This window comes from Pipra filicauda, unplaced genomic scaffold (genome assembly GCF_003945595.2).
Source record: "Pipra filicauda isolate LSUMZ 115617 unplaced genomic scaffold, ASM394559v2 scaffold87_size3191425_pilon, whole genome shotgun sequence".
In the NCBI taxonomy this organism is placed as follows: domain Eukaryota; kingdom Metazoa; phylum Chordata; class Aves; order Passeriformes; family Pipridae; genus Pipra; species Pipra filicauda.
Window position 1 is genome coordinate 2,323,738 of NW_024105064.1, and position 26,812 is coordinate 2,350,549.

At 44.7% G+C, this 26,812-nt stretch overlaps 2 protein-coding genes across 8 annotated transcripts in view; one reads left to right on the forward strand and one right to left on the reverse strand.

The window, feature by feature from the left end:
- CFAP74 (cilia and flagella associated protein 74) overlaps nucleotides 1-12,022 on the reverse strand; it is a 53,565-nt gene extending 41,543 nt beyond the window's left edge. For 2 of the 4 annotated variants that reach the window (XM_039390887.1, XM_039390888.1), the window contains exons 1-3: nucleotides 9,237-9,334; nucleotides 2,604-2,734; nucleotides 1,768-1,871 (exon numbers count right to left, since the gene is read on the reverse strand). In XM_039390887.1, the coding sequence (XP_039246821.1) occupies nucleotides 1,768-1,800 (33 nt within the window). In that variant the 5' untranslated portion in view covers nucleotides 1,801-1,871; nucleotides 2,604-2,734; nucleotides 9,237-9,334. Of the gene's footprint in view, nucleotides 1-1,767; nucleotides 1,872-2,603; nucleotides 2,735-9,236 lie in introns of all 4 variants that reach the window. The other 2 variants (XM_039390886.1, XM_027728807.2) reach the window with 2 other exon arrangements.
- On the forward strand, nucleotides 3,963-23,930 carry GABRD (gamma-aminobutyric acid type A receptor subunit delta). 4 transcript variants are annotated; one of them, XR_005567084.1, is made up of 10 exons: nucleotides 3,963-4,407; nucleotides 11,302-11,414; nucleotides 11,963-12,030; nucleotides 12,357-12,577; nucleotides 13,359-13,441; nucleotides 14,699-14,836; nucleotides 15,738-15,893; nucleotides 16,474-16,685; nucleotides 16,914-19,183; nucleotides 23,583-23,930. XR_005567084.1 is itself a non-coding variant. In XM_027728815.2 (9 exons), exons 1-9 carry the CDS (start codon nucleotides 4,340-4,342, stop codon nucleotides 17,211-17,213), a joined length of 1,359 nt encoding a protein of 452 aa, XP_027584616.1. In that variant the 5' UTR covers nucleotides 3,963-4,339; the 3' UTR covers nucleotides 17,214-21,637. The 4 variants fall into 4 exon arrangements, 2 of the variants coding, with proteins under 2 accessions (XP_027584616.1, XP_027584617.1); XR_003542117.2 differs by lacking the exon at nucleotides 23,583-23,930 and adding an exon at nucleotides 20,022-21,637; XM_027728815.2 differs by lacking the exon at nucleotides 23,583-23,930 and having other exon boundaries at nucleotides 16,914-21,637.
- The last annotated feature ends 2,882 nt before the right edge of the window (nucleotides 23,931-26,812 follow it).

The following is a 26,812-nucleotide window of genomic DNA, read 5'->3' on the forward strand; positions in this document are numbered from 1 at the left end:
TGGTCATGATTTTGTGTCAGTTGAATAACTCGTCTCTAGGGAAGGGCAATATAGATTTTTATCTCCCATATAGATGGGAGAAGAGAGAACATATTCAGTTCCTCTGAAGGAAATGATGGCTCCCCAGCCAAGTGTATCCAATTCAAGCCAGTGAACCTAGAGCTTTAAGCTCCAGGAAATGTGCAAAAAGGCTCTGGTTGATGCAACTCTTGTGGATTTTTAAGGCTCTGACCCCCAGTGATCCATCTCGGAGAAAATGGGTAACAAAGTGAGGAGGAATAAATTAAAACCCTGCCGTTTTCTTACTGTGAGGTTAAATTTAGAGGCATTTGTGTGAAGTTCCTTTGGTGCCACCTCAGGATGAACTGGGAAGGGGGCAGGACTGGGCAGTGCAGTTTGCTGGGTGGCTGCACACTCTGCTCCCACAGAGTTGGCATTTCTCTCCCGAACGTTTCCAAGGTGACAGCAGCTCATATATGGAGCTTTCTGGCTTTTAGGCAGGAAGACATGCCAATAATGGAATCTGCATTTTGGCACTGTGGATCCTATCAATTACATAAGCCAACTTCCCTGCCCCTATGGATCAGTGTTGGACTGTAAACAATGGCAAACACTGATTTGTTGGGCTGTAAACAATGGCAAACATTGATAAGCATCTTCCCAGTGACTCATCCCTACAGATGGATGGACAAGGAATGAGAGGGGCATTTGCTCTCAGAGCATCTCATGGAGGAGTGGCCTGGGATGGCACCAGCTGGGAGTGCACCCCTGAGATCAACTCATCTGGGGTAAGGCAACCATCCCAGAGCTGGAACTAGCCCTGGCTAGTGGGGATTTCATCCCCAATTGGTTGCACAAAGGAAAGAAAAGGAGGGCAGAGTGTCTGGCTGCACTGTGCTTCACGATTATAAAATTATACAGGCTGGGGGAGGAACTGGATGTTCTGCAGAACGTTTGGAGACAGATAAAAACTGGATTCCTTTAGGTGAAAGGGGAATTAATACTGTGGTTCTCCTGATGCTGATAAAACACAGACACACTTGTGTTGGGGCTGTGGGACATTCCCACAGTGCAAGCACAGCACAACCTCTGAAATGAGCTCAGTATTCCTGCCGTGTGATTGCTGCTAATATTCCCAAACCTCATTTATAAAAATAGGCATATGTGTGTAATTTGTATATCTGGAGACATTTGGTGATGTTGCCACAACAGTCTTTCACGAGCTGCTTAGGTGGAATCATGGGAGAGGGAAACTAATTAGCCCTGTGGTACAGTTTTTGCCTCAAAATTATATGTGACAATATGACATCTTTATTTTGCTGGCAGCAAAACCACCTGTTCTATTTAGAAAATAATCTATTAAGAATACCAGGTAATGCAGTGCCACTGCAAAATAAATTGAAATAATGTCCTTCTGATACGGTCCCAAAATCCTGAGGTAATAAATGACTGTGAAAACTTGTTATTTGGCCCAAATGACTGAGCATGTTTCTCCTCAATCCCATCAAATTGTGCCCTCCAATAAATTACTTTATGGTAGCAGCTACAAAGTACAGATGACTGCGATCAGGGAAAAACCTGTTACATGTTCCAGAAGAAAAATACTTGACAGATATTGAAATCTGGGTTTCTGGTTTCAATTATAGTAAAACATGCTTCAAAGCTGTGACCTTTGCTTACTACTTGAATGAGGTAAATACTTCAAAAATTAGTAATTGTTAAAGTGATAATAACAACTAAGGATAATAATGTTTAAATGACATTTACTTGTAAAGTTGTCCAGAGGTGGGTGCAGAACATCAGCTTTTGACAGCCCGAGCCCAGCGTTCAAGGTCAGATCACAGGAAGGGTATTTCCATAAAAGCTGGTGCCTGCAGACACAGAGATTGGGGAGAGACAGGAGTTTAGCACAGTGACAAAAAGGCTCAGGAAACATTTAGTATCATGGGCCATCTTTTTAAGACTATTTGACAGTTCCAAGCCAGGAGCTAAAGCTAAAGGAAAGCTTTAATTATTTTCAAGAGGATTAGATGAGAAAGATTTGGGGAGCTTATTTATTTTGTTTTGTTTTGATGTTTTAATAGCAATTTTAATTGTTTCTTAATCTATGTCTTAGCAATTTTAATCTGTCATTCACTGTAAAGAGCTTGGGATACTCTGCTGAAATTGTAGGAAATTAAATATATTGTCGATCATTATTATTATTTTATCCCCTCTCTTCCCTTTGGCAACGGGAGTTGTTTGAGTGGGTGTGCACATATATATGTGTATATATATATATGTACCAGCCTATTTTGTTTAAATATGTATTTGTACACAAAACTAACTAAACCCAAGGCTGAATGTCCTTCCTCTGCATAATGTGGGGGTATAATTAAGGTCAGTATAGATCAAATGTAATTAATCTATCTGAGAGAAGTTCCACGTGTATTTTAGGGTTGCCATTGTATTTTTACTTGTGTTCATGGTCACGTCTGTGGCAGGGTCTGTCCCTTCAGAGCACATGTTGTTGCCATGATGTGCTCACACCGACACACACACACACACGTGTGTTCTACACATGTAACACACACAGACACACTGAACAAAGGGGATTTCCTTACTGGTTTTACAGATGTATGCTGAAGACACAGGAAACTGTTCTTTTATACTGGTAAATTAGATGACAGCTGTGTGGCCAGAGGAAAACACCACCAAGGAATTCTCGGCGTACGCAGCCTATTGGAACACCAGCCTTAAAGGTGGGGAAAATGTGAAAAAAAATCTCACCTGAAAGGATCCCAAAAGTTGTAAATGTGTTCTGTTATACAGAGAGGCAACATGATTCTGTTCTGTGTGTTATCGGGCAAATTCCATTAAAAACCTTTCCTTTTCCTCCTCAAAAGAAAAAAAGCAATTTTCATGCAACAATCCAACTCCTCGAGTTTAAATTTGTGTCTTTTCCTCCCTTGCTGCAGGGGTGGCTATGGAAATGGGCAGAAGGAGGAAAAGACCAGGACGAAAATAGCCCCCCCATCCTTCTTACACGTTTATGACATGACCTGATATTTGTTGTATTGCATTTTTGTGTGTGCATTGTGTACATTTGTTCTCCTGGGTCCCACAGGGCTGTTATTTCCCCTCACCCCCACCCCTTGGTTGCCACTTGAAATATTGGTACAAAATAATAATACAGAACTAAGCAGACGAAAAGATAAACCCCACACTTTACTCCCGGTGCCTCCTTTCATTTGCTTAAGGTACCTGCACATTCTTTTTTTTTTTTTTGGCTTTATGAATATAATTTCTCGAAAATGTCTCCTTCGCACGGTTTCCTTCTGTGGGTTGGTTTTAAAATTGTCATTCGAGATTGAACAGCACCAAGAAGCCGAGGAGGCGGAGGAGGAGAGAAGGAAAGAGCGAATATGGAGGAGAAAACGGAGTTTGACCTGCAAGTGCAGCCGAACCCGGGTCCCGAGGAGCCCCCGGAGCAGCGCAGGGGCCGGGAGTTCGCGAGGCACAGGCGGTGGAAGGCGGACGGTGCCAGCCCGGGATGGAGCCGCGCCAGGGCAGTGTCTCAGTGTAGAGAAGCCCCCGAGGAGCCCACGGGCGGCGAGGCAGAAGTTGGTGGCCCCGGGCGTGCCCCTCCCGGTGGTCCCGCGGGCCCGGGACAGCGCGTAAGCGGCGGGGAGGCGGCGGTTTCCCTGAGCACAGCCCCCGGCTCCATTCCCGGTTTCCCGGAGGGATGCTGGAAGCCGGGCTGCAGCTGCGGTGCCCGGGTGCCGCCGGGATGTGCCGGGGGGGCGGCGGGGGGCGGCCGTGCCCGCCGTTCACATGTGGTGGCTCCGCGTCCCCGAGCGCGCCCGGCCCGGCCGCCCCTGCCCTCGGAGCTCCTCCTGCTCCTCCCCGGCACGATGCGCGCAGGACACGAGCGGCTCCGGAGCACTTTGAGTTGCTCCCACCCCGCTCCGTGGGATTAATCCATCCTTTCGGAGGTTATTTTCGGCAGGCAGGCTCGCGGGCGGGCAGGGCGGCCGGAGGAAGAGCCCGCGGCAGGGGAGGGATGCGGGAGCAGGGCAGCGGAGCCGGGCGGGACTGAGCCACCCGCAGAGCAGAGGAGGAGAGCGGAGCGGAGCTGCCCTGCTCCCTGCTCCCTGCTCCCGTGCCGGGCTGCCCGCATGGCTCCCGGGCACTGTGGAGATTGTGGGGGCTGCTGCTGCTGAGCAACCATCCATCGCTTTAAACTCAGCCTCAACTTAGCGCAGCAGGCAAGGATGGCAACGCCACTGGAGCTTTGGAGCTGCCAGGAGAGCCGGGGAACCTGGGTTTTGGTCGCCGCTGTCTAATAAATGGGAGTAAAATGGAATTTCTTACTTGGGTTTTTCCTGCCTTGGTTCTACTGTGCACCCAACAGCACAGGTGTATCAGGTAAGAAAACATCTTATCGTTCTTTCTCAGCCTGGCCTCGGGCAGCCGTTCCCTCGGTCGGGGTGAGTGGTGCCAGGGCTGGCTGGGGCTCCCACTCTTGCCCAGGGATGCTTTGTGCACTCCCGGGCCAGGACTGCTTGGAGAGAGCGTGCAGGAGAAAAGGGCTCTCGATTCAAGAGTTTCTTTAATGTGCCTCCTCTGTTTGGGTTTTTTTTTCTTTCTTCATTTCCTTGCTGAGGGTGCACTTCTGCCAACTGAGTGAGCAGCAGTTTCTTCGGTTAATCAAGGGCTGTGTGTTTAACAGGATGCCCCTGGAATGCTTTTCCCGAGGGTATTCACTCTAAATTGGGGGCAATCACTTTTTGTGAGGCACTGCACATCCCGGCACAGCCTCAGCCCCTCCAGCAGCTCCGTAGGGGCCTGTTTGAACTCGAACCTCTTCCATAAAGCCAGCACAACCAGCGGGGTACGAGCTGAATAGCTTTGCTTGGGGCCTCCATAGGCACCGTTAAAACCCGAAAATACAGCCATGCCTTTCTGGTGGGTTCACTAAGTCTCCTGAACTCAGGATGACAGGAAGAGGCTGTCAGAGATCTTAGGGGAAAAAAAACGTTTGGAGAACGCCAACCATTTCTTAAAATGCTGAATTGTAAAGAAGGATGTATGTCAGAAGGATGTATGTGTGCAGCTCAGCCCCATTTCCTCCGAAGGTGTTAGCTAGGCAACCAGCCACGGGCTCCAGAGATTCTCTCCAGATCTGGAGGCTGGATGTGGAGAAAGCTTGCCATGATTACGCAATGAAAATAGAAGGGGGTGTAAAAAAGAACTTGCTGCATGTAAAAACATGCCCACACCCCCCAGAGCAGAGGGGGCTGTGGCATTAAAGGGGTCCTACAGCTTCTGCTTCCCAGACATCGTTCGTACCTTCAGAGGACTGGAAGAGGCAAGGTGGTAACTGGAGTGAGACAGAACATTGCTGTTACACTTTTTGGAATTAATCAGTGAGATCTGATTTTTTCACTGGGAAGGAAGAGGATCTTGCTTAGAGGAAGCATCAAGTCAACTGCTCTTAACCAGGACTGACATGATGATTTATCCTGTGACCTTGAGTCTGTTATCTGGGGTCAGATCCTGACATCCTCGTGCTCCAAAGCAATCCAGTATTACAGTGAAGGCAGAAAAAATGCTGCTTATGACCGAAGGGCACCAAGACCTTGCCCATGATTTCAATGATCCTGTTTCTCCCTCTGCACTTGGGCCAGCATTGAGGCTTTGGGTTGAAAAGTGATGTTTGAGAAGAAAAAAATAGAATTTTAAAGAAGAGTCTTCTCAGCCTCTGTCTTTTGAGGTCTGGTCCCGGGCACAGCCACTGCCAGGATATGGGCAACCTATAATTTGTTGGATACATTATTTTATATTTGGATTAATTCCCTGGTTACTTGACTTTCTTCCTCCCGTTACACAATAGCGATGAGTTGTTTGTTAAAAATACATCTCCTCGTGGCAGAGAGGCAGGCAAGGCAAATTCTAACTTCTGAAATTCCAACTGCTCAGTCTGTAGTTTTCCAAACGTGCCAGAGTGTGAGACATTCCGTGGTCAAGGGAAGCTGCTCTGTTTGGCACAACAGTTTTCTGCAGATTCAGGATTTAGTGTGGCTGTGGCAGGACATCGTTTGATCCTGTGAAAGGGGAGTAGCCTTGCTTACACGTGTAATTGGGATCCGTTAAATGGAACTAGAGCAAAATTTTATCCTTGCATCAGTAAAAATATTTTTGGTAGGAGATGCTTTTATGAAAAGCAGTGTAATTATGGGCAAAACTGCCATTTTAAGGCTCTGATTTTGTTTTCTAAATGCAATGTGACTTGCAGTTATGATGACAGAAACCATCCAAACCCCCTGAATTCTCTGCTTGTGAGTTCTGTGCACTGGGAATCGCCAGGTGTAAGAAAAACATTCCAAAAAGGAAGAACAGTTTGGTGATTTTGGAATGCAGTGGCAGGACACAGGACTTCCCAAAGGCAAAGCTACCACTGAAATTACTGTCCTGGTTGGGCAGAGGAGGGAAAGGGGGGACACACACAGGGAAATGCTGTTCTCTCACAGCAGTTGGGAATATCCTTCCAGGGCGCTTTAGCTGTGTTTGAAGCAATTCCTCTGTCATGTGTGCTGTCTGACTGAAGGGAAGGAGCCAAATTCAATCTAAGTCAGCACATTTTTTTCAGGTAAAAAAAGTAGTAATTTTTTGTCTTCTCGAGACAGTGATTAGTGGCAAGAAATTTGCAATTTATATGATTGACAGGTCTTTGAGGCAAAGACTGTGGCTTCCATTATTTTATCAGGGCTTGATATGCTGTGGATGCTGCAAGAAGAAATGTGCCACAGGGCACGAGATCATCTGCAGAGAGACACTTGGGGAATTATTTCTTCGTTTGCCTGGGGAAGGAGCACCGTTGATGGGAGTTTGGGGGTCCATGTCCATACTTTGTAATTCTTTACTGAAATAGATTTTAATTCTCTATTAAAAATAGGTGTATCTTTTATATTTCAGACTCGTCTATGTTAAGTGACATTTCTATACATTTGAGTTAATTGTCCTTCTGCTGTGTGTCTCCCTAAGCCTTTTACTTCTATTTGTGGAAGCAGAGCAGCTTTAACACGTGAATATATGCAAAGAATGGTCCATTTTCTGTAGCTTAAAACTCACAGAGAGGCTTTGATGTTCTAGAGGTTGCCACGAATTAAGCCTAATGCCTTTTCAATTACATTTCAAAATACAAAACATATTTACAGTGAGCTTCACTTAAAGTCAGGAATGGCAGATGGGAAGGATACACATACTGCTCTGGATAATCCTGGAGTTTGACAGAGGCCAGATTGTTCTCTGACCTTGCAGGATATTCCTTGTCTTTTTCCCAAGAAAAAGTTTTCTTCAGTGGCAATGACACCTGGGACATTTGCCCCCAAATGTTTACCTCATAGAAAATGAAATGTTCTCCACCCCAGTCCTTCAGTCAAACTGCTTTTTCCATCTACTAGGATAAATGATTCCTATAACAACTATGTCACAGTCCCCAAAAGAATCAGGTTAGCAGATTCAAAGGAGAAACAGAAGATGCAAAGAGTGATTTCCCACATCCCTCTGCTCTGTGTGTTTGTCAGAAGGTCAGAGCACCCTCCCTGCAAGTGTGACCCCAAATTTGTGCCTCATTGGCCGCTGACTTAAAGGTGCTGCTGAGCTTTCTGCACTGCTCCCAGAGATTTTGGCACTGCTGTGCAAAAATAATACTGCCAGTGTCATGCCTGGTTCAGCTGCTGAAGTGCCCTCATGGAACCCACAGATTGCCTCTTGCTTGGGGTGATTTGGGGCTCAGATATTTCCTGGTGACAGTGATACACTTCCAGCACCCATTTTCAAGCAGTGCTCTGGCAGGGAGCAGAGACAGGCCGGTGCCTCACTTGTCTGACAAGCCCCTTCAAGATGTGCTGCCCAAGTGCATTGAGGCTTCTCCTCCAGAACCATCCACATTAGTGGGATGCAATGGTGCTGCAGCAGCTGGGGGAAGATGTCAGCTCAGATACAGAGGATTTTGGGATATGTGGACTTCTTATTCTAGAACTGATTGCACTTAGCTCTGAAGGAGATACATTTCTTTGCTCTGTCATTTGACATTCATTGCTTAGAGTTGCTTTCCCTAAACGGTGTCAAGAGCAGCTTTGTTAGGGAAAGGAGAACTCCATAGGTTTTCCCAGTTTATCTATGGGATTTCCTTTCCCCTTTATCTAATGGACAAGAGAACTCACTGTTACTTTCATCATTTAAACAGCAATAATCTATTTTCTGTTGCTGACAACGAGCTCGGTCGAAGTTCTCCCAGTGCTTAAATTCCAGATATGAGCAGACACAAATAAATTCTCCAAAATATCTGCTTGGAATGAGATGTGTACACAGCCAGAGTGTGGGAGAAAACCCATCTCCTTCAGCTTTAGCTTTGGGAATGACTTCCAGAGTGACAGGAGTCCACATGACTGTTGCCATTCAGCCAGAGCTCCCCACGCTGGCCCGGTGCAAACTGCAGATAAGCTTTTGAGGAGCTCTTTTACCCTTTGGATTTGGCAAATCACTACCTTAATTTCACAAAGTCCTTTTCTCACTAAAACAAGCTTTACAGCAGCTTACGTGGGGAAGGGAATTTGCTGAATCAACTAAGGGGAGTTTCCTTTCTTTTCATCTCTCCTGCTTGCTCTATGAAAACTTAATCCCTTCCAATGCATCTTTTCTGTGCTGGCCTTCCTTTTTCAGGTACAATAGTGAATCATATTTTAGGCCATATATAATCCTGGCTGCTTATCAAGGATGAATGAAACTCTCCCACCGTCCCCCCTGTAACTTTAAAGCCCTGGGTGTGGTGTCCAGGAATCCAGAGGAATGGCGGGAAGGAGTTATCACAACGTGGTAAATGTGACCATAAAGTTATTTCAGCTGCAATACTTTAATAGCCCCCCTGGTATTAAGTGCACATAGCTCCACTAACTTCAGCACATTTGTTACACTGATGATCTGACCCTAAGGCTTCATTAATAATAGAAACAAGATTTATTTTAATTGTGTCATGGATATTTAAGTAAAACTCCCTCTAGATTGTAATCTGCTTAAAACACATGGCAGGCTACAGCCCACGGTTTCTAACCCGGCTCTCAGCATTTTAACTCCCTTTTAGCTCCTTAATGCCACTAAAATGGAGCCCTGACAGGGGAGCTGCTGCACACCAAGTGCTTTGTCAAAACAGATGAGCAGGCACACGGGGGAGATCACTCCGGGGCACTCACCTTCTGACTCGAGCTCTGTTTGCAAAACACTTCCCAGAACTGGCGGCAGTTTTAGCAACAGGAGTTGCAAAGCACCATCTTCTGTTGAAAAGGTAAAGAGATCTGAGGCTGATGTATTAATTCAAGCGCATTGGAGTTATTTGCTCTCATTAGGAAAAGACAGAAAGCACCATTCTTTACCTGGGAAAGGAGCTCAGAGGTTTTGCTGGTTAGGAACACCATTCCATACCTATGGCTGAGACTTACAAGTTACAATTAAGCACATTTATAAACAAATTTGCCATGGATTAAGAAACTATAATTTCATTTAAGTAAATACTTACAGTTGGATGACTGAAAGACCAGCACATGGAAAAGAGCAGTCTGATAGAAAGAAGTGTTGATATAGTTGATGAGACCCAATAAAGAAGGAAGGAACTTCTGTCAACATTTGTTATAAATCTTCAAAGCCCTTGTCTAAATCAGTTATGTTATTCCAATTTATGCAGCTGAAAACGTGGCTCTGATCCTTCCTCAGAAGAGCTAGAGGAACCTGAGAAGTGCCTGGGATAGTCATTTGAGATGAACATACAGCACTGTGCTCATGGCAAGGAAATATTATGAACGCAATTTAATATAACATTTTTCTGGGAAGTAATGAAGTTTCCCTTGGAGCAGTGTCCCTGTGCTGTAAGGTCACAACAGTTTTGACAGCTCCACTAACGCAAGCTTTCAGTGTCTCTGCTGCTCAGAACTCACATTTGTACATTGTAATCCCAGAACTCCTTCCTTATATAATCGACTCTGTACACCAGACAAGAATTTTCTGACCAGGGCGATCGAAGATTTTTCTCTCAGTCCCCTGTGGGAGGAGGAGTTGGGCACTGCAGGAGACTCTGCTCCCGTGCTGGCAATACCTGCTCATGCTGAGCTGAGTGCCCAGGCTGGCATATTTTGGGGAGAAAACCCATGTGCTTTATGTGGGTCATTGTCACATGAACAGCCAAAGTTCTGTGAGTGCCAGGGCAGGGTGTGTTTGTGGTGTCTCCCCCTGCAGCCCCCCAGGGGTGTTCAGCCAGTTCCTCTCCTGTTAGGACTCAGATGTATCCCTCAAACGCCACATTTGTTGCTGGGCTCGGTGGAAGGTGCTGAGCCAGTGCTCAGGCAGCTCGGATGCAGTACTTCCATTCAGGCCCTCTCAAACCACTGGCAGTTCTTCTCTTTGCAAACAGTGGTGACAGATGTTGTCCCAGCCCCTCATTTCTCTCCCCCTGTGCTGTCAGTCACGGTGCTGGCGAGAGGAGTGATGTGAGCAGGCACAGAGCTGCAGATGAAGTCTGCCAGCTCACTTTAAACAGATAATGGAGACAAGATAATCTTGCCTCTGTTTGTAAGAGGTGGTGGAATATCCACACAACTGCTTGGACCAGGGCTGAGGGGCTGCCAGGAGGTGGAGAATGGCAACAAGAACCTGGGCTAAAGTCTTGCAGGAGCAGCACTGGGCCAGCAAGAAGCACCTGTCTGGCAGTTGGGAGATGGTGGTGCCGGGAGGGGGCTGAGGCACGAGCACAAACCCCACAACAACACAGCCCCTCGCAGACGAAGCCTGCTGCCTGTTCCCCTCGTTCCAGATGTGCAGTTCCTGCTGTGTTCCCCTCCCATTTGACAGTCCCCCAGCCTCCCTGAGCTCAGCTGTTCCACGGTTCACTGGGAGCTGGCACAGCTGCATTCCAGCAGCCACAGATGCATTTTAGGCAGCACACAAAGTGTCTTGGTTTCCCTCACGATTTCTCTAAGTTTCTGAATCTATTTTTCCTACTTCTTTTAAAAAAGGAGAAAACTTCCAAAAGTATGTACTTGTAATTCAGAAAGAGGCCATAGTCTTGCCTGAGTATGTTTTGATTTAAACAGAAATATCCAAAATTGTTTTCCTGCCCATATACAGTATTTTCTCAGTAAGTTTCCAGCATAGCTGATTATACCATATGTGGTCTCTGGTGTGAGAGAAGTCACTCTTCCATTTTCTGTTGGTTTTCTGTTTGTAAACGTGGGCAAGTCTCAAAGGACACTTCTTTCCTCTCCCCAGAGCTATGAGTGACATCGGAGACTACATTGGTTCCAACATCGAAATCTCCTGGCTGCCCAACCTGGATGATTTAATGAAAGGCTACGCACGGAATTTCAGGCCTGGCATTGGAGGTGAGGCTTGGACAATAATGTCTCTTCTGTTCTTACAATCCCTCTACCCTCTGATGCTCATCCTTTACATGATTAAAAGGTTACGATTATCTTCTACTTGGATACTGGGAAAAAATAACCATCAACAATTTGGATGGTTTTGACAGGAGACAGACTGTACAACAGCAACACAGGCTTCTGATACAGTTCTTAAATCACTGACATTTAAGTTGAAGGAATTTTGTATTGCATTAAATGGTGATGATTCCGGCACTGCTTGAAGTCATGCTGTCTTAAACTTGGTAGTGTGATTTCCAGAAAGGATTCCATAATTTTCAGTAGCTGTGATTGTATCTCGTGCCCTTTATCACTGAAGTGAGATTGGAAATTGAGGTAGAAATCAGTAAAAGATTTAAATCTCTTGCTTTAGGGTAGGTTTTGCTTGGAGAGTGTACTTTATAATGGAAAACACTTTTGTGAACTCTCTGAAAGAATTGAAATCTTGGGTCATTTATATTTTTGTAGGTCCTATGATGATGTCAATGACCCCATTCAACCCTTTTCCCCAGGTCCCCCCGTTAACGTTGCTCTGGCCATCGAAGTAGCCAGCATTGACCACATCTCAGAGGTGAACATGGTACGGTATCAGAGTCTTCAGTTTTGCTCTAAAAAACGTTCAAAACCAAAAGTTGTACTGTTCTTTTTTGAGACTTGCAAATATGTTACATGTTACACTGATGTTGAACCACTTTTTGATAATTTGATAATTTATCTCTTGTAGAAGCATAGCAGAAATTCAAATGCTTGGGCGGCTCTCTGGTTGACTGAGTATAAAAATACTTATTTGCACTGGAAGCAGATCATGTATTTCCAGGCTAATACAATGATTTTTGGCCAAGTCCCAAGGCATTACCATTGTGTTTGTTCAGCATCACTTCTTACTTGGGCTTTCTCCTGTCACAGGAATACACCATGACAGTGTTTTTGCACCAGAGCTGGCGAGACGACCGTCTGTCTTACAACCACACCAACGAGACTCTGGGCTTAGACAGCAGGTTTGTGGACAAGCTCTGGTTGCCAGATACTTTCATAGTCAATGCCAAGTCTGCCTGGTTCCATGATGTGACTGTGGAAAACAAACTTATCAGGCTCCAGCCAGATGGAGTCATTTTATACAGCATCAGGTGAGTGAGAAAGAGAGCAAGTGTTCTCTATTGTGCGCTGACTTCTGGAACAGACTGTGAAGTAACCACTGTTTTCCTAGGATGGTTTCATAAAATAGTTGTTAATTTAATATGGAAGAAAATCTCCTGTCAGAGACCCCTTTGCTTTCCAAGGATGACAGTGCCAGGAAGGTCTCTTTGGCAACACTGTGCAGTGCAGAGTCACTGACCATGTTCAGAATGTCCTCCAAGTGTCCCGGAGCTGTTTGGCAAAGATTCTGTTCTCCACTCTCTATTTTCCTATTCTCTTTTCTATTTCACTGTTTTCCAAGGGAACTATGAGCCTGATTTAGGCTCAACTTCCCCATCTCTCAAACAGAGAAAGTGTCATTTCCTCACCTTGGAAGAGTGCTGTGGCTGGAACTCAGTAACTGTACTGGAAGTTCATTGTGTAATGTTCTACAAAATGAATGTGCACCCTTGAAATCGTAAGCCCAAAACTCCCATCAAGGTATTAGTAGAAATCTTGGGGACAGTGAAAGGCGGTAGATGGAATCAGAGAATTCCTTTTCATTGTGAGAAGTAGTTGAAGTGTCCTCTGACATTAAAGTAATTTGACTTTTCTTCAGTTCCCTGCCCTTGGGTTTCCCACAGACTCAGTAAAGGCAAGGGCCATAAGGGCTTTGAAAAGGATTCCCTTCATTGCTATGAAGGTTTCAAAGTTTTCCATTCAGTGTTTTGAGTTCAGAGGAAAAAGCTCTGTCTGAATGCAACTAACTGGTGTTCCCGTTGCCTGGAACAGGATTACCTCAACAGTGGCCTGCGACATGGACCTGTCCAAGTACCCCATGGACGAGCAGGAATGCATGCTGGATTTGGAGAGCTGTAAGGGCTGAGTACACCTGTGTTTGCTGTAAAACCTGGGCATGTGGGACTGGGACACTGGAGTGAGCTGGGATGGTTCTGCTTTGGGCTGCCTTGAGATTCAGAACAAACAGGAATCCCTTCATTCCCTGTGCTGGGCATTACACAATGGACTTTTCAATGCCCCAATCCTAAACTCTAGGATTTAATGTAGTGATGATGAGCAATGAACAGTCCTGTTACAAATGTCTGGAACTCTGAGCTTGATGTGAAACCTTGTGCAGTTGTGACAGTCACTGGCATTACTGAGCTTTGCATCAAATCCAGGGAGAACAAGCAGAGAAGCCCACAGGCAAAATTTGATGTGCTATGTTTTCTTTATAAGAAGAAGGAAAAAGAAAGAATTCCCTGCTTTTAATGAAAGCCATGGTGACTTACCTTTACAGAGATGTTGAGCTTGCCTTGGCATTCCTGTATCCGTGACCCAGAAATCTATCAGAATACTGCATGGATTGCCTTAATTCCTTTGTACTCACAGAGGAGGGTGAAGAATGAGTTTATGTTTTGTCCAACCTGTAGTTTATCTACGATCAGCATGTAAATCCCACGAGCATGAATACTTCTGAATGAAAACCACCACAGACAGAAGCAGGGGCCACCCAGTTGGTGGCAATGAATCTGGTTTTTAGAACAAGGAGTCTACAGGTCCTGAGGGCTCCAGAGATTTGGGAGCAGCAGTTTTTGAACAGATCCCCTGGCCTGTTAATGCCAGTTTCTCTTTTTTAGCACCAACTTTGTTTTCTAGGCAATTAGCCACAATACCACTTTGTCCTGTCAAAAATAGCAATCTACAGTTTTACTTATGTAATCACCAAGTGCAGAGGCAGCAGGCAGTGCCCCAGCAATCCATTCTCTCTCCCAGCAAGTTCTGCAGGGAGTTTTTTGGGGGGGTTGAATGTTTGAATTAAACTGGAGGGGTTTGATTTCAGTGAACCAAACAGCCTCTTTAAACAAATGAATGCTCTAGGAGCAAGTTGTCCACTAACAGCAAAACTAGCAAAGATTGATTGCATCTCACAAAAATCCCCTCACACACATCCCCCCTCTGTCATGTCCCTGGTGTCCTGCAACTCTCCCAGGCAGAATAATCCAGGTTGAATCCCAGCAATGGGTCTGATGGAATTCAGCATAGCAGGAGTTAGAGAACTTCCGCTGTGAGTCCTCTAAGCTCTTAATTTCTGCCTCGAACTTGTTGTTTATTCAGCTTTCTTTTGGCAGATGGCTACTCCTCGGAGGACATCGTGTACCACTGGTCAGAGAACCAGGAGGAGATCCACGGGCTGGACAAGCTGCAGCTCGCCCAGTTCACCATCACCAACTACCAGTTCACAACAGAAATTATGAACTTCAAATCTGGTAACAGAATCTCTCCTCAGCTCAGGGACAGTATCTGACTTTTTCCAGCACAGGGAAACCTCCTGTATCTATAACAGAAAATCCTTCTTCTTAGGTAACTAATTTAAGAACCTGTCAGGTGTCTGATAAGAGTTTTCTTCAGCTTACACTCATGAAAAGTGCCATCCTTTGCTGAGCCTCCAGGTAGCTACTGTAGCATGTTATGTCCTTCAGCTCTCTCTGCCTGACAAAACACTGTGTGGAGTAGCCAGACGGCACTTGATAAAGAACACTTGAGGTATAGCTCATATTTTCTTGACCTAATTTGCGACTTCAGAACAAGAAAAATTTCCATTAGCCCTGATGTTATGAAGCTTATGACGTACAGTCAGATCAGTCTAATTCTACCCAGTAGAAGTCAGTGGTGTGTATGTCTATCACTGGTCTTATTGCAATGTTTGTACAAGATTGGAGTCATTTCTTTCCTGCTGATTTTTCATCCTCTTTCATGTATTCAGATTCTCATTTATGCTGCACATCTCCTCTAAGCTCTTTTTTGAGTTTGAAATTAACTTGGCCTTTTAAAAAATCTAAATTTAGTATCTGGAGGACTTTCTACAGCAGATGATAAGACAGTACACATTTTGAAGCAATACTGTTATTTGAGAAGACTCATGATTTTATTTTCAGATCTGGCATTGATATGACCTGAGACAGATCATTTGACCTATTCTTAGCTGATGAAGCTGCAGCACCTCGTGCAGGGTTTATGGGGACTGATCGAACACCATTCAGGAAAGCGATCTGTGATCCCTGTCCAAAAGCTGTCACAGCTCTGTTTCATTGTAGAAATGTCATTTTGAGTATCAGTTTGACTGTAATTCACGCAGCCAGAGCCTTCTCTGCCTGCTCTTTTTTCCAGCAGGGCAGTTTCCCAGGCTCAGTCTCCACTTCCACCTGCGGCGGAATCGAGGAGTTTACATCATCCAGTCCTACGTCCCCTCCATCCTCCTGGTGGCCATGTCGTGGGTGTCCTTCTGGATCAGCCAGTCAGCTGTGCCTGCCAGGGTGTCCTTAGGTAAAGCAGGGGCCTCGGGGGACTGGAAGGGAAGGCAATGCTCAGGTTGGAATTCTGCTCTCTGATAATCCTTATTTTACATGAAGGTGCATTTGTGACCACTCTGTTTACTTTTGCAGAAGAGATGGTCCTTTAGAAGGCTTCCCTCCTGTTTTAATTTCTGTCATGTTATCAGAGCAGCTGCCTCAGGAAAGAACAGCAAATAACCCCCTAAAGAGGGTTAAAAGCAGTAATGACTGTGAGGCAGATCTACGAAAGAATTCATTTGAAGGAACTGGGACAGTGGCAAAAAAATATTCCCGGTGCTTGTGGATCTGTTTGTCTGAGTAAGGGTTGCCAGTCCAGATGCAAAAGCGTTTGAGGGTTAAGTCTTTGGGTTTGGTTTGTCCTGATCTAGAACAAAACCAAGGATATTTTGTTCAAAGCTGCCTTATACAAATGCAGTTTTTTTACAAGCTTCTCTGCTCTGAAAATCAGGAGCCACAGCATTTGTACTGTGAAAATATCCTCCGCTTCAGATTAGTAAAAGTCTCCATGTATAATACATCAGTAAATCCATTTCCTCTCCTGCTCCCTGCAGGAATAACCACTGTCCTCACCATGACCACGCTGATGGTCAGTGCCCGCTCCTCCCTCCCTCGAGCCTCTGCCATCAAGGCCCTGGACGTTTATTTCTGGATCTGCTACGTGTTCGTGTTCGCCGCGCTGGTGGAATACGCCTTCGCTCACTTCAACGCCGACTACATGAAAAAGCAGAAGAACAAGATCAAGGCGAGGAGGCAGAGTGCAGAGGTCAGTGAGTGTGTATGGGAGTGACTTTGGCACAGCAGTGCCCCTGCAGCATGGCCTGGCACTGCCCCCTGTATTCCTCAGGGAATCCCAGTTCCTGAGGCCTTTCACTGCATGCTCTGTGAAATTCCTGTGATGATGCTGATTTCTTACCTATGTCTCCGAATTTTACAGAAAAAAAAAACCTTCAGGAGAGGCAGAAACTCCATTATTCTCCTCTTTCCCTTGCAGATCAACGTGAAGAATGCCATTGTTCTGTTTTCCCTTTCCATAGCTGGTGTGAACCAGGAACTGGCCATTTCCAACAGGCAGCACCGAATTCCCAGGAGCCTGCCCGGCTCCTATGGCACAATAGAAATAGAAACTGGAGAGACCAAGCAGCAGCCAGGGCTGAAACTGGATAAAAAGACTGGCCTGAAGTCCCTGTTCAAGCCCATCGACGCCGACACCATCGACATTTACGCCCGAGCCGTGTTCCCAGCAGCCTTTGCAGCAGTCAATGTCATCTACTGGGTCGCTTACACGATGTAAAAACCCAAAAAAGGGATGTTCATGGCCAGAGCTACAAACTCAACAACACCCACGGATTAAAGAGCCCTTGCTGAGACTGAATCGAGCCATTTCTTCTCAAAATATTTTCCAATGAGCTCAAGACACTTCTAAAGTCGAGAAAGGCCTGCTATGAATTCCCAGAAAAAGCAGCAATTTATTGCTATTCTGATTTGATACAGTAAGAACAGTGCTGTGCCAGACCATCCCAGCTCCTTCCTTCCTCTAATACCATGAGACGATTTTTCGTATGTACATATTTGTAGCAAAAGTTTAACTCTTAAATGACCACGGATTTCCTCCCCTTTAAGGGTTGATCAGTAATGAAGATTTGGCTTTTCACACTCAGATAATTACCTTTTTTGTAATGAAAGAGTTAATTCCTCACTTCTGCACGAGTGATTTTCTGCATCTGGCCTTCTGTGGGATGGTCTAGGTTTAACAGTAGTGGGAAAGCTGGAGTTTACAATCAGAAAAATCTCATGAACAAAGTAAAAAGGAATAGAGGGGAGTGGAGGTTTTTCTTAAAATATTATTTGTCTTGGATAAAATATTGAAAAAATTCAGTGCTCTTAGTCACAGCATGAAATAAAATATACTACATCAAATTCTACTGAATTGTTAATAATGACTGCATTACATTTCAGATCTAAGCTAATGAAAGTTTAAACACTTAAACACAGAAATGTTTATTAGTTTAATAGGCCCCAAACATATAAAAATGATTTAGAAACAGAGGGAAAGCTCAGGCTTCCTATGTTGGATTGGGAAAAAATTTAAAGGTGCTTCATAAGGAAGAAACTCTGACTCCATTTTCAGGAAGGACTTTAGAATTTGTTCTGTTGATTGTCAGTGAGATTCTACCATGTGTGCCTCTGAAAATATCCCTTTTGAATCCGTCCCTAAATAGCTGAATGAAGTACAAAAAAGAATTCATAACTGGCTTCAAGTTACTCAGATGCTTTGGATATTTTTGCCATTTTTGTTCCAGGCTGACCTGATCCATTAGGGCTCTTCTCTTCCCTTATTCAGCAGGGAAATCTGTAGGTCCTCATACACACTCCTTAAGTCAGGACTAGATCGTCTTGCCCAACTTATGCAAAATAGCACTTTGTTCTGTAAATAATTCCAGTGAACTCAGCAAATGAACACAGTATTCACAACAAACAAGCTTCACAACTAATCTCTAAAATCTCCACAGTAAATATATGGATTAAACCCACTGAAACATTGTTCATGTAGGAAGCCAATGTGAGACGCTACAAAAGAGAAATTTATTTTGACGATTTTGTTGCCTTGAAAGTGAGAGGTTGTTTTTAAATACAGAGACTGACACAAAAGCAAATATGAAATGAGAGAGAGAGGGAAAGAAGGAGGCAAAGCAAGGGGCTGAAATCTGCGATGGAAGGGAGAGTGAGATTTGTTCAGTATCAGTGGAGTAAGAGAATGCTTTGAAGAAAAACTAATGATCTTGAACTGAGCTGTGACAGCAAATATGCTCCACTGTAAGTCAGGTTTAGGTTCACCTCCATCTTTAGTTTCTGCTATCATGGAAAAGCTGTCAGCCAACAGTGTGCTGGAAAGCCCAAACTGCCATCAAGCTGTAACTGTTCCACAGAGTCCTCCCCAAGCCAACCCTGGACTGAGACACCCGGATTCTGCTCCAGGATCTACCACTGACTTGCTGGGGAGCCCCAGTTAAGACCTTGCACTGCATCACCTCCAAAATTGCTTTAATGATGCTGATTTCTTTGAGTTTTACAGAAGACAAACCCTTCAGGAGAGGCAGAAACTCTCATCCTCCAAATGGGTAAGTGCATCCAACTGGTGCTTCCGTGGTGGTATTTGCCACAGTTTCTGAGACTCTCACATACTGAATTAAAGCAAAGGATCACTCAACTTCCACCTTATCCAGAACGCTGATGGAAATCTGCATCTCCTTCAATAATCAGGTAATCAGGCTTCTTTTTCTTCCTCCTGCTTCTCCTCTTTCTAATTTATTTTTCTTGCTGTTTGTTCCTGATGTTGATGCAATGCTGCATTACAGAAATACACTATTTTTTTTTCCTAAGTGCGTTTTTGGTCATAATCACTTTCTCCCCCAAGAAATTCAACCTCTCCTGCTCTCCTCTGAATCATTCTTACTGTTTTATATAATGATTAAGTGCAGAGTGGAATAAAACCAGCAGAAGCATGACTTTACCATGCCTTCGTTGCTTTGTCCCTGATCCATCCCCACAACAGCACCACACCCTTTAGAAAGGCCAGAGGACCTCATTGTTCTCTGTTACACTTGCATAAATCAGAAATAATCTTTGGTTTAAGTCCAGCCTTTCTGTACCCTGCTGGTTTCTCCAGCTATTAGTTTATTATGTTGCCTGTCAGGGTCAGTGTCTTCTGAATCCAGCTGAAGAAATATTCACAGCAAGTTCCTGCAGAGTGCAAATCATAGGAAAAGAATCCATGATTTTGGAATTAAAGTTATTAAAGAGCAGAGAGCAATGCCTGGCCCTAGTCCCTCCAGTGAGCAGTGGCTGGTTATTTGGAGTAATTAGCAAGAAGGTGGCTGCAGATATTATAAAGGCAATGTCTAATCTAATTACTTCTGCAGTAATAGTTTGTAATTGTGCACCTGACATAACTCCTTACACTGCAGCCAACTGACTGATCACATGGGGTTATTGGACAAAATTAGTTGCTTCTCCATCTGGGAGACAGTCACAGGCTGCATGTCCTGCTGACTGCTCCAGAAGATTTATTCAGGGAGGTTTTTCTGTACTTTCACTGCAGATCTTCAAGGTGCACAGCTCAGTGTGACTGATCAAAGGCAGGGGTGGCAGCGATCTCCTCAGAAACCCCCAAAGCCAGAATGCCAGACTATGTCAGTGATGCACACAGAAGCACAAACAAGAGGACAGAAATATCCCAGGAGGTTGCAGGCTGTCAGGAAAGTGCCCTGTGAGCCACAGATGGCAACGTGTCCATCCCAGGAACGAAGTGGTCAGAGGGGAGAACAGGATTTTGGGTACTGGAACTGCACTTGCATGAGTAGCACAAGACAAAACACCTCCCTCACCAAGAGTGGGATTTTCTTAAATCTGTTTCCAGAGCCAGAAACAGAAAACTCAGATGCCATTCAAACTTTTAAGGAGACATTTCAGTACAGGAGTATGGTGAGTTGATTGGAGTTTTGCATAAATTTGAATCTTCTATATTTTTTTTTTCACTTAAAATCATCATATTTAAAAATCTACTTTAGATCTATTACTACTTTAGATCTATTAACATCTAAAGGCAATTCCCTATTCAACTCTAATTTCATGATGCCCTTAATAAAGTTAATAAGCCAAATCTGATGTCAGTTGAATGCTGACTTTGGATGGGTTTTACTAGTGTCATAAAAAAAAGTATGTGACAGATCAGAAGGCACCTGAAAGCATTTGTGTTCCTTTCAGCAATTTATAGTTCTGCTCTATGGACTGGCATGTCTGTGAGAAAAGGAGTGGGCTATGTGTTAATGTAATCATTCTAAATGTGAAGTGTTAATAAAATGTACATATACAGAAATTGGAGCTTCTGTAAACTGCCAAAACAGACATTCCAACTATTGAACTGGAAGATGAAACGCATTAGAAAGGCAAACCAAAAGAACCCCAGAGATTTCATCCCTTAATGACATCCTGCCTGTTCAGGGCCCAAGGGCTGGTAAAACTCTCCCCTGGCCTTGCCAGCAGAGGAGGAAGTGCCACTGTGTGCTCAGGAGAGCTTTCTGGGGGGCACTTGTGCAAACTGCTGTACTGATGGCACAACGGGCTGCTGCCGCCTCCAGAGGCTGGAAGGAATCAGAAAGCACGAGATGAAAGATGAAGAAATGCATGATGTGTTTGAAAGTAATGCTGGCAGTGAGAGCTCTATTAAGAGGTTAAAATACAGAGATGTCTGTCCTGTGTCTGGGTAGCAATGAGAGCATTTATCCCACTCAAAGGAAAAGCTCTCCCATCAGTTCCTAACTGGTTTGCTAATCCAACAGATAATGTAGCGAAACCAATTTAACTCGGTGAGGCTTCTGCTGTTGGGACAACAAAACACTTAATACGATTGCTCCGGTTTGAAATACTCCCAGCCATTAACCTAAAAAAGCACTTCCCATCAGGAGGAAAACAGCACCCTGAATGTTCGTCTCTGAAGCAGAATAGATAACAAAAAGCTTACTGAAAGTTTCTGAGAGTATTTTTTGTTCAAAGAAAAAAAGCTAAAGCAACTCCCTCCTGCTCCCTTTATTACAGCAGCTCAAACCACTTGCAGTGGCTGAAAGCCTGTTGGATACTAAAATAACACTGCGTGCAATATGTGTTACAGACAGCTAATTGTTCTTAATGAAAACTGAATAAAAATTTGGCAACGAACATGTGGGTTTGGGTGGATTTGGTAGCTGAGATGAGGAAGGCACCGTGTCCTAAATGAGATGAGTTGGAGATTTAAGCCCCTCATTATGTAAGGCACAAGGGATCTGCTCCCTCCTTGGACCAGCTTGGTGTCACTGCTGTGCCTTTTGCAAACTCCTGCAGAGTGAAAACAAATCTGAGAGGACAGTCAAGGCCAGGCTGTCACAAAATATAGCACCAACAGGACTAATCAGATGTTATTGGGAGTTCATTGTTCCGTGAAAAGATTGGTCCAAAAAAATAAACCCAAATATCCCTCATTTCTGAGACACCAGAAACCTCTGGGAACGTATCCTTTTCTTTAACTCTCGCAGTACTTCAACTTCACTTGATCCTCAGTTCTCTTTCCCTTTTTTTCCCCGCTTGAAAAGGGAAAGAAAATGAGGAAATTTTCCTTCTCTTTGGCACGAGGACATATTAGGCAAAACCAATATAATCTTGTCCCACAGGTATGAAAAACAGTGAGATTGAAAGTCCTCATTTACAACCCTTTGTACCTTCCAAGGAGTGTTACATAAAAGGCAAGAAACTCAGCCCTGTGATAATTACCCAGCACACTCCCACACAAACAGTCTCCCTGTTCCATTCTCTTGCACTGCACTCTGCAAACCCTTACATGCAAAAAAAGACAGTTTGAGTCACTCCTCAAATTCTCCACACTCTGAAGGAAACTCTTCTCCATAATTTTGGCCCAACCATCTTTACCACAGTTAGTGGGTAACAGAAGTTACCAACAAATCCAGGGTGCATTATCTGCTCCTTGGGTGAGTATCTGGGTGAGAGCAGCACAAGTGTCACCAGACTCTCGGTGTTCATTCCTGGGGTCACCAGCTGGGGCAGGGAGAACGTTTTTCATTCCACAGGAACGGATAACTGGCCAGCTTTGGCCAATTGGAACAGGCATAGCTGGAAGTAGCAAAATAATACATAGGCCATTGAGCTATTCCAGTACTACAATTACTCCAGCCTTAAGATTAAACAAAGGCTGAGTGATGGAATACAGAGTAATCTGTAAAACATCTGGTATAATGCTCCATCCAGGCTGTTCTTCCTTTATTGCTACGTTTCTTTCAGCTTCAGACTAATACAAAAGATCTATTTCTGTACATCTTAAACTTATTATGTTTTTACAGATATATTTAAGATTATCCTACCCTTATCTTCGTGGGTGCAACTTTTACAAATACAAGCTTGTACGTGCATATATAGAAAAGACAGGAGGGATCTATAATTTTTTAATAAATTACAGTGCATATAGTATTGTTAAATTGAACAGGTTGTTTAAATATCCTGGAAAAAAAAACAAACACAAAACCACAGAGGTTTGATTTTATTTGCTTTTAAAGATATGTAGCTTGGGCTACTCATGGAATTCTTTATCTTCCTGGCTAATGAGGTGTCAACAAGTGAGTTAACTTCTGGTTGCTTCTATCTTATATAAGACAGACAAGTAAGGGAGGTGTTGGCTTAAAATAGTCTTGAAACATTATTCATTTTGTCTATTTTAACATGGGCTGGAAAAACACTAATATTCAAGCCAGCAAGAAAATCTACTAAGAATTACCATGGTGATTTCTGATGTTATGTAGGATATATGCTTTACTCCAGTTTATGTTAAAATATATTAATGCTTTGCCTTATTATTTTCACCCAAACTTAATGGCATTTGGCCCAAGGTCATTCCCACTGAACTGAGGTGACACTAGTACTGATTGCCCCTTTTTCTCAACAATTGTCTTTAAGAACTGGTTGCCATAATGATTCTTCTTGGGGCACTTAGGAGGGAGAAAAGGAGTTTTTTTGGTCAGCCTGGTCCGAAACAGGCAAGTACTTTGTGTCTGATGGCTGAGGCAGTACTTTGGATTAATGCTATCATATTTCTTTCCCCTTCAACTAATTTTTAAAGGACAGTTCTCAGCAGCCTGCAGCACTGAAATAAAGAACTAGGACTTGGAAGCTTTGTCTGCACAACCGTGGTTCCCAGAGAGTTGCCTGGGAATCTCTTGCCATCTGCTGGAAACGTGCAGATGTACATCCTTGAAGGAATTCAGCCTCCAAGTTCCTGCCAGAGCCAGGAGTGCCACCAAATAATGAAGAACGGCTGGAAAGCAGCACGAGGGATGTTCCTCACTTTTAGTCAAAACCACAATTCCAGAACGAGCTAACTCAGGCTCCCAGCAGCTGAAATACCAGCAGCAGATTCCTGATGATTAAGGTGATTCCTTAATAAACCACCTTCTCCACTGGCAAATAATTCTGTGCCATGATTGGGTGCTGAGGTTGAATGTAGAATCATAGACTTATTTTCAAAACAGTACTCGAATATTTGGAAAAAACCCTCTTTTTTTTTAAGCTTTCTCTTTCTCAAACACATCAGTTCACTTCATAGTCTGCTCTTCAGAATAAAAAGATCTGATACAAGAGATAACAATAATAATAATTCTTAAATGAACTAAAATTTTAGATGCAGCAAATATCTAATTTAAACCTGGAATAAAATTAAATTACCTGTAGGAGCCTGTCAGCTCTTCAAATCTAGGTGTAGTAGGCAGCAACACTACAACTTTTCATTAAGGTGAGGATGGCTCAATAGAAAACAAAAGTGCAAGGCCTGCCATCTGGAAAAAAAAAAAAAGGGAAACCAAAAAGCTTAGGAATACACTCAGGATTTACAGCTTGTTGTGTTTTCAAACCAGTTACAACCCTGTTAGCTAATGTACAGAGCAAAGCCAACATCCTCTCCAAAAAACACCATCTGCCCAGAAGTGAGAAGCATCTATTAGGAAATTCAACTGTTTAAACAATTTTGTAATACAAGAAAATACAAACCAACCCAAAATAAGACTTCTAAAATAACAGCATGAGTACTAAGAGAACAACTACAAAATATCTCTGCAAGATGTAAAAATAGGTTCAGATTTTCATCAAGCCCTGAAAATGCACCTGAGCTTTTCTCCTTGGTAAGTTGTGCTGGAAAAAAAACCCAGAACAACCAGGAATAAACCCCACAAAACCTCAAATCACAGTTCTGAAGAACCTTTTATCTCCCAATCCAACAGCTCAAGGAGCTGGAGATCAAAGTGTAGCTTGACCTGAAAGAATTATGTTTATAGACATATCTTACATAATGTTCTCCATTTTAAGCAGAGACATTTGGAACACATGAAGATTCAAGGGCCAACTTTGAAACCATATTGACAGTTCCCACTAAGATAAAATTAGCAGAGGCTACACAAATAATTCAGATTGAAGACTGATAAATGAAACCATTTGGTGCATTTCCCTGGTGTCAGAGAAAACATCTAGACTGATGGGAATTAATTTTCCCACTTTACTTCTACTTAAACTAACGTCAACTATTATTTATTTGTGTTTTGGAAGATTGCAGAAAGAGCAAAAGGAGGTTCAGAGCTACAGTGCTGCAAACTCAACACGTACACACCCAAAAGCCCAGAGAGATACTGAGAAAGTGCTAAATGGGGCCTGAAAAGAACTTGAGACTAAGGACTGAATTTTTTCCCCTTTCAAAATACCAATTATGACAGCTCAACTCCAGGTAGCCAAAAAAAAATCTAATAGTTGTGACTCCTTCTTTTGGTTTATTTTTCAAATGTGGTGGGTTGTGTTGCCCAAAGGTGGATGTGAACAGATCGAGAAAGGCCCCAAAGAAAACCTTTCTCCTGGATAGCTTGTTTGCCTGGAAAAGTTTTAAATTACACAAGGAAATCAGGGCAGGGTAAGCAGCATTTCCACTAGAGGACTCTCTGAGTTCACCATCCCAGCCTGCAGCAGAGGAACAGGCAAAGCTCTGATCTCCTGCACACGGGAGATGTTCCTGCTTCAGTCACAGAGGATTCACGGTTTGGAAGCAAAAGATCAAAGGAGTATTAGGGAAAAACACCCAAACCCAGCTTTACAAAGCCAAGGGCATTAACCACGTCACAGGCTGGCTCTTGTGAGACTGTGGGTACTCGAACAGCACCAATACAACAACTCTGCTGTTTTTCTCTCTCCCTCTGCTCTGGCCACTCTAATACTGTTATTTTATTACCTCTTTATGATAACTTTGGCTGTGGTTTCCCTTTTCCCACTGCTGGCAGGTGCTGGATGGGCGCTCACAGGGCATCCCATTGCTGGGCTTCTGGGAAACCTCTGGGGAAGCAGCTCTGACAGCCTGGGGGGGGCACACAGGGCCTGTCCCCTCACAGCTCTCACCTGTCCCCTCAGCACTGTCCCCCCATCTGTCACCTGTCCCCTCACAGCTCTCACCTGTCCCCTCAGCACTGTCCCCCCATCTGTCACCTGTCCCCTCACACCTCTCACCTGTTCCCTCAGTGCTGTCCCCCTCACCTGTCACCTGTCCCCTCACATATGTCTCCCTCCCTCTGCCCCCTCATCTCTGTCCCCTCACACCTCTCCCTCCTTACTGTCCCCTCACACTTGACCCCTCTCACTGTCCCCTCAGCACTGTCCACTCACTTGTCCCTCCTCACTGTCCCCTCAGCCCTGTCCCCCCTCACTGTCCCCTCTGCCCTGTCCCCCCTCACTGTCCCCTCAGCTCTGTCCCCCCTCACTGTCCCCTGCCCTGTCCCTCCTCACTGTCCCCTCAGCCCTGTCTCCCCTCACTGTCCCCTCAGCCCTGTCCCCTCAGCCCTGTCTCCCCTCACTGTGTCCCCTCAGCCCTGTCCCCTCAGCCCTGTCCTCCCTCACTGTCCCCTCAGCCCTGTCCCCTCACCCTGTCTCCCCTCACTGTCCCCTGTCCCCTCACTGTGTCCCCTCAGCAGCCCTGTCTCCCCTCACTGTCCCCTCCCCTCAGCCCTCACTGTCCCCTCTGCCCTGTCCCTCCTCTCTGTCCCCTCAGCCCTGTCTCCCCTCACTGTGTCCCCTCACTGTCCCCTCTGCCCTGTCTCCCCTCACTGTGTCCCCTCAGCCCTGTCCCCTCACTGTCCCCTCAGCCCTGTCCCCTCACGGCCCCTCCCTGCCGCGCCGCGCTCCCATTGGCCGCAGGTGTTCCCCCCGCGAGCTCTGGTTGGCCGGGACGCTCCGGTCTCCCCAGGTAACGGTTCCCGCGCCGCGATTGGCGGCGGGGGGGCGGGACGCGGGCGGGGATTGGCTCCCCATTGGCCGCCGCTCCCG